The 7307-nt window shown below is 44.0% G+C and overlaps 1 protein-coding gene across 5 annotated transcripts; it reads right to left on the bottom strand.

Annotated features, from left to right (window-relative positions):
- Positions 1-1048: 1048 nt before the first annotated feature.
- On the bottom strand, positions 1049-7248 carry LOC106674818 (uncharacterized). Of its 5 annotated transcripts, none has more exons than XM_076881620.1 (9): positions 6947-7248; positions 5397-5705; positions 5136-5310; positions 4949-5032; positions 4701-4846; positions 3720-4506; positions 3214-3391; positions 1383-3036; positions 1049-1187 (listed from the first exon to the last, which is right to left on the bottom strand). In XM_076881620.1, the coding sequence occupies exons 2-6, from the start codon at positions 5693-5695 to the stop codon at positions 4248-4250; spliced, it is 963 nt and encodes a 320-aa protein (XP_076737735.1). In that variant the 5' UTR covers positions 5696-5705; positions 6947-7248; the 3' UTR covers positions 1049-1187; positions 1383-3036; positions 3214-3391; positions 3720-4247. The 5 variants fall into 5 exon arrangements, with proteins under 5 accessions (XP_076737735.1, XP_076737736.1, XP_076737734.1 ...); XM_076881621.1 differs by having other exon boundaries at positions 1049-1272; positions 2857-3036; XM_076881619.1 differs by having other exon boundaries at positions 1049-3036; positions 3720-3877; positions 3962-4506.
- Positions 7249-7307: the final 59 nt, after the last annotated feature.

Genomic DNA, 7307 nt, shown 5'->3' with positions numbered 1-7307 from the left:
CTGATGGGTAATAAGCGAATGAGTAATGCAGAAAACACATGTTTGAGATGGGAAACTTTTCTTGAAGTTTCTCTCACAGTTCACGCACAGCTCGCTGTGCGTGAACTGTGGGTTTTATCGTGTTGGAAGCAAAACAGCAAAAGTAAGAAGGAATTAAGGATGATATTAGCCCCCACGCCGACTAAGCTAATTCTGATGCGTCGGTCCGCTCTGTTTACGTCTTCGTGTGGAATGCGTTTCCTGCTCTCATTTGCTGGTTGTTGTTGAAATAGTTTTGTGAGCTTTAACCTGAGATTCTGGCGTTTCTGGTAAAACACATTTATATTCATTCAATTCAGGATTTAATGAATCGATATCGCTTCATTCAAGCTACTCACCTGTCTATATCCACCTCCACTTCCAGCTGGACCACGGACATTTACTGATTGGTTTAGACCACGAAGGGGAATCACGTGTGTCTGTTGTTGATCACATGGACGTCTGTGGCAAATTTTACAAACACTTCTCATAATGAACGAACTCAGGAGGTTCAACGTTCCAGCGGTGAGCTGCTCTGTGCCACTTCCTTGAATATTAGCTGGGGAAATCAGCCAGATCAGCAGCAGGTGGACACAATCACACAGGTGCGTGGGCCAAGAGCGAGAGCCCGTAAGGATCTCCACCCAGGCAGAGAGGAGGAGGAGAGACAAAGAAAACAAAAACGAACAACAAGAACAACAAAACCTGTAGCCAGCGTGAGCGAACCAGAGAGACACGGGGACCGTGACACATTTTCCCCACCAAGTTGAAGTCACTGATTTTGCTGTTCCAGACTTTTGGACTGAAAGTGAACAGCGGGTCCTGACTCCGCGTCCGTGGTAGAGGTTGACTGTCATGTTGTGTAAAGGTGGCATCCTCCTGCCCTCGTAGGAGTTTTTTGAGCTGTGGATCTAAACAGCTTTTTTTATTATTATTTTTATTTTTGCTTTGCCAGACTTCTACAACCTCAACTGAAAACTGTACGCTCCATGGTAATCCGCTGTTACTGGGAAAATATAAGTCAATGCAGTACTGTGTAAATACAGGGAGTTTATTGAAACACAAAGAACTTCAACAAAGCATAGCATGTTAAACCATGCAATCTGAATGGGAAAAAAAGCCCCCCCCCCCAAAAAAAAGTGGCATTTAACATGATGATATTCTATTGCCTTCTGGGGGAGGAGGTGGTGCGCTCTTTCGTTTTTTCGCCTCTTTGGTGCCGCTCTCCTTCTTCTGTTTATTGTCCTCCTGTAGCTGTAACAAAGAGGGACGAAATAACAAAAAAGAGAAACATATTTGTCAAGTAATTTTACCCCCCCCCCCCAAAGTGGCATTTAACATTTAACATGATGATATTCTACTGCCTTCTGGGGGAGGGAAGGAACAGCGGTTTTTCTTTTGAGTTTATATTCAAGTTTTCTCCTTCTTGCCCCCTCTGGTGTACAATTTCTTCCTTTTTCCTGTTTAAAAAGAGTTCATATATTTTGTCATTTGACTGTAAGCAGTGCAAGGAGGAGATGCTTGCTTTTTGCATGACAGTCTGCCACTTCAGCCTTCCCTTTCTTTATAAGGCTGGAAAATACTTCAGACCCCTCCTCAGGCAGTAAGGGGCCTGAGGTGGGGTCTGAACTGTGGGTACCGGTATGAGGAGAGAAGGGGCACAGGACTGGATGGTGGGTTAAGGTTAGGATTTGGTTGGGGGAGGGAATTGCTAAAAGTCCTCATCTCGTCTTCAAATCCCTTCTTTCCTGTATTAATGAGAATCCTGCGACAGTCTGTTCAGACCCCTCCCTGACTGAGGAGGGGTCTGAACCGGGTCGGGTAGAAGCTGGAGTGGAAAATGGGTTAGGGTAGAAAGGGAAGGGTGACAGACAGTCACACAAAAAGCAAGCATCTCCTCCTTGCACTGAAGTGGCTGCAATCAGCTGGAGGTCCAGGCTCCAGTGGATGAGGGTACAGGTACTCAACAGGTACAGGGGGCAGCCACGGCATGTTGGTCATGAACTGTTGAGATGGAGATGAATGGCTGCTGGGGTAAAAACCAAACAACCCAACTATGGAAGGCTCCTCACATACCCTCGAGGATACTGGGCAAACCCCACTCAATGAGGGCACCTCAAGAGCCGAAAGAAACATCCAAAATTATTGTTTTATATTATATTATTTTATATTATATTGTTTTATAAAAAAGCAAGAAAAATCTTTTCATTTCAGACTGTTGAGGCACACTTGGTTGAGTGGAGCTTCAGTGGCACTGTAAACTATCTGAAAACACATTCACTTCAGTAATTATAATCTTTTAAATGGAAGTAGATCAAACAAGCAACAAGAAAAACTACTCTCGTTCAGTGTAACAAAAAGCACTGTAACAGCTTCATATAGCAGAAGCTTCTCCTGACCACTGGAGCATAGCTGATTCTATAATGAACAGAATAAACAATTATTGAAAGAAGAAGAACTTATTTCTGTCCAAAGGACCTACTGAGCATTGGAACTTAAGAAAGGTGAATCACTCCTCCCACTTTTCCAAGGCTTATGGGGATGGCTCATTTACACACTGGTTCCACTGTTCTAACATACACATTGCTGCTCTACTAGTCGAGTGAATGTTGTCCTTCTGTGCCGAATATCACAGTAGGAAGTGCAGGAATCTGTTCATCTAAACCTGTAATAAAGTTGTTAAGATCCAACATTGTGGCTTGTTCTTTACAGATAAGGGCCTTAGAAAGATTGCTGACTGCTCTGCCTTTAGTCCCATTTTCAGCTCCATCACTGGTATTCAGTCCAAAGTTATAAAACCAGATTTTCCACAGGGTGCTTTCTCCAACTGGGCCTCACCGGGTGGCAACATTTCGCTCATGGAAATCTGTCGATCTGTACCCCTCTGCTTTATAGGACGGAGGAGTCTGTGCACATAGGAGTCACCGATGATCACAGATATTTTCTTCACATGAAGATTCCAGTCCTGCAGTTTCCTCTGTGTGTTGGGGTCTCTCGTTGGAGTGCAGACCTGTCGTTCTGGTGAGGATGGTGAGGAAGGAAGACAATAAGAGGAGGAGTCCTCTGTTATTCTTGTTTGGAGGCAGGTCTGCACACAAGGTTTCAATCTGTGTAGGTTTGTGAGTGTAACTCAAAGCTGTATTGTTTCAGTGAGGGGTTGACACGGTTATTCAGCTGTGTCGTTTCCCTGCTCACCTGTGGCTGTTGTTCTGGTTTACTGGGTGTGTCACTGCTGGTGTGGTAGCTGGATTCCAGTCTGCTAGCTCGGCTATAACCACCGCCTGGTTCTGGTCCAACGACTCGGGCTGGAGACGGCGGCCCAGGTTCCGTTTCTCCCAGGATGCTGCCATCTCAAAGGGGCCTCTCTAGAAAACTGAAAACAAATTTTAAACTCATACTCTATGCTTTGGTTATAATAGTCATGAAGGATAAAAATTGATCTCTGAGCTGAGTTTTTAGCATCTCCTCAATTAGAGTCTGTGTCCTTCTATTGAGATAGCTGGTTTAATCAAAGTTACTAAGTTTGTGGTTATTTTTATTCAGAGATTGATGATAACGGTCTTCTGAAACATTTTTCTGATGATCAACCGCTTTAATAAGTCTGTAAATTTTGCAAACTTTAATAAAAAAAGTGTGGATCATCCGATTGTACTCTATTCCTCCGAGGTTCAGCTCTTTCATTCAGGGTGGATTTTACATACCGTTTGTCTCTGGCCACTCCTCGTTAAAATCTCCGATCTCCACCAGTCTGTACAAGGTAACAGATCATGTTGTTTTTTCATGTTAGGCTTCTTCTGGGTTAGGCCTTCCTGTTGCTCATGGTGGAAGATGGGTGCCTTTGTTGACCTAGGAGGGATAGCTGGAGACAGGTATTCTGAAATTGCCTTCTTTATTTTTTTTAACGTAATTTGAGATGGGCTACGTAAAAGGTATTTGCACATACCAAGGCAACTCTTTGGATTCCCCGTCCATAAACATCCGACAGTTCTGAAACATGGTTTTTTCCACACAGAGGATGGGAGAGGAGGAGGGGTGAGGAGGGGAGAGCTGGATGGGGAGGGTTCTGTGGGTTCATAAAATGGAGGTGGTCTGGTCTGATGGATTCCTCAAGCAAACGTGTCCGGTGGCAGTTTTATTTTCACCTAAATAACATTTGGGTGGGAGGAATCGGATCCACCGCAAGGCTTCTTTTTAAACAATTTTTCCCCGTTGTTGTAGCCGTTAACTTTTTAAGTGTCATGAGGGACTGGTTGTCTTGTATACTGGGCTGCGGAGCAACCCAGGCCTGCAAGATGGCATTGACAGTGGGCTTGTTGGTGTGCCATTTCTCCTTGTCCAAAGCCATCTGCACACGTGCAGGCTGAGGTGGGTAAAAGTATTTTCATTCTGAAATACATACAAAACAAACAAAGCAATGCAACAGAAGAGGCTTCTACTGAGCTTGATGCTGACTCAGCCATAGCATCCCCAGGTTCAGTGCTCAGGTATCTGTGGTTTTTAATGCATGCAAATTAATTAGAGCCCAGAGAGATGAAAAAACCAAAATACAAGGGGCGAACATCTCTGACATACAGCAACATATGTGGCTGACTGTTATGAGTCCAGGGTTAGGGTTTCTCTGTCAGATCAAAGAAACAAATCTTTCTTAATATGCTATTGATCCAGTTAGGTCAAGCACTCACCTCGCTTTCAGGCGTTTTACATCTAATGATGGGTTGGACAGTGGGACCCCACATTCTCCTAGGAAGAACTTGCCCCTGTCATCGCTGCCAGCAATTTGATTTTGCAAGGACACTGGACGGATGTTCCTAAAATAGCAGTCCAACAACTGCAGAGAAAAAAAGGAATCAATGTTAAATATCTCATAAAATCAATTCACAAGGTGCCTATAGAGCAAGAAGAGAGTCGCTGCTGAGAATGAATGACTTACTTGTTCTTCCTGGCTGGTTATCTTCAAGTTACCACTCAGCTCAACACCATCAGCTACTGCTTTCCGCGCCATCCAGTCCTCTACCTGTGTATGTAAAAAAAAAAGGTGTTGGAGCTTAAAGAAATACAGACTTACATCAGCTGTCATTTCACTTATCGTGCACTTTGGTTGTTGGTGGCGCACTTACACAAAGTTCTTGAACAGCATTTCCTGTCAGTCCATGTTGTAAAATCAGGATGGCCTCACAGTACTGTCTGAAGGTAGTCATTGCATATGTGGGGATGCAATCACCGCCAGAAAGTCTTGTGTGGAAATATTCAATATCCTTCTTGGCCACAGCAAGAATTTCCTTCTTATCAGACCTATTGCAAATGTGACAGAGGTAAGACATTATTGAAAGTTTGTATGTGTCATCCAATATGTGGAAGTGGCAATAAGGTCATCATACCTCGCTGTTGGCACGACTGTCGAAAACGCTTGGGGACTGTTCGTGATGATAAATCCACGTGTTTGAAGGCGAGTGCAGAGTTTAATGCAAGATTCTTCATCCTTGCAGTACTCCTGGAGCTCTGAGAAGTTCCAGACTCTACCTTCATTAGAAAACAGCTTCTGTGAAGCAATGGCTCTGGAAGCTTCTTCCTCACATTCCTGTGGTGTGCAGTCTTTCAGGCACACTCTGCTCAGGTGTGTGCGAATGGACTGTTGCGGCTTTTTACAAAGCAGGCAGTAGACAACGTTTCTCTCCATCTTGTTTGCACTGTAAATACAAAGAGTGAGAGGCAGAAAGTGAGAGAGAAAAACTGCATATCAATTTAGTTTATTTTGATAGTATGAGAAAACAAACAAAGAACAACAACAATACATCCACACACAAACTTTGCTTCCATCCCACCCCCCCAAAAAAACTTAAAGAAAAAAAAGTTTTAAAACAAGTTTTAAAGTTTAAAAATGAGGAGAATGGCACATGCAAGTTTTACATGTTCAACCTGTCACGGCTGCCGAGGCGAGCCGTGTGGATTTAGAAGGAGGACCCAAGATGCAGGCAGTGGATGAGATACCGGTGGTTTTATTTACAGAGGTGTAGAAGCAAACAAACAGTGGGGCATAACAAACAACTAAAGACACCTAAACTGGGAGAACTAAAATAACAGACCTGGGAGCATATGACAACGGATGATGAATAGCAGAGAGACGCAGACGAGGAACAGGACTCCGTGGAACACAGGGTAACAGACTGACACAGAGTTACACAGACTGACACGGAGGAACACAGACGAACCGGCAACAGGCAGGAGAACACACAGGGCTTAAATACACACACCAGTAATCAGGGGTTGAGAGACAGGAGGGCAACACAGCTGGGAGGAATCTGGGCTGACGGGACAGGGGAAACGTAAACTGATCACACTCACATACGACGCGGACCTTCACAATAAAACAGGAAACTTGCATTAAAATATTCATTAAAATACCTCATTTGTAGATACCATCATTTTGTAGACCGCGGCTGAATACCCGCTAACTAGCTTTAGCATCCAGCTTCACCACGAGACAAAGAAATCACCCAAACACGCATAAATTCCAATCCAGGCAGAGAGACATACGCATAAATAAATCACTTTCAAACCGGGAGACGCTTAATATCCACTAAATAGCTTTAGGTGCCGAACATGACCACGACAGACAAAGAATCACCCAGTCACATGAAAATAATCGCGATCGCCAAGATACACATACAAAGAAAAAAAATCACTTCGCTTCTTACAAGTTTTAATTACAAACGATACCTCTGGAATAAAGTGACGTCCAAGTGCTAACCACACCATCATTTTGTAGATACCTCATTTGTAGATACCATCATTTTGTAGACCTCGGCTGAATACCCGCTAACTAGCGTTAGCATCTGCCGAACATGACCACGACAAAGAATCACCCAGACACATTAAAAAATCACTTTCAAAGCTAAATTTTAAACCGGAGAGAGAGAGATACACTTACCTTGTCAAACCTTACACTGTTGTTCCGAATACTTCAGAAAATGATGTTCAAATCTCAATTTCAAAACGTAGGAGAGGTGGACAGATGCATGCGGGTCCAGCATACGCTACGGTGTCTTCTAAGGTCAATTTCAAACTGGAGGAGGGGCGGACTGACGCGCGCCGTTGATAGTGTCATCATTACGTTAATCCGAATAGGCCGCACCACTCCCGGCATACCACTAGAATAAAGGAATTATCGGCCCATATTAACGAAAAATAAGTCCAGTGTGAAACAGTCGCTTGGCGAGCGATCGGGTGGTTTAGCGAGTGTCAGCCTCTTAAGTTTAAGACAAGCCCGGCTGCTTTTTAAGCGACGCGGC

The sequence above is a fragment of the Maylandia zebra genome, unplaced genomic scaffold, assembly GCF_041146795.1.
Source record: "Maylandia zebra isolate NMK-2024a unplaced genomic scaffold, Mzebra_GT3a scaffold32, whole genome shotgun sequence".
Taxonomy (NCBI): Eukaryota; Metazoa; Chordata; class Actinopteri; order Cichliformes; family Cichlidae; genus Maylandia; species Maylandia zebra.
The sequence above is the reverse complement of the archived record's forward strand: the minus strand, read 5'-3'. Positions and strand labels throughout refer to the sequence as shown.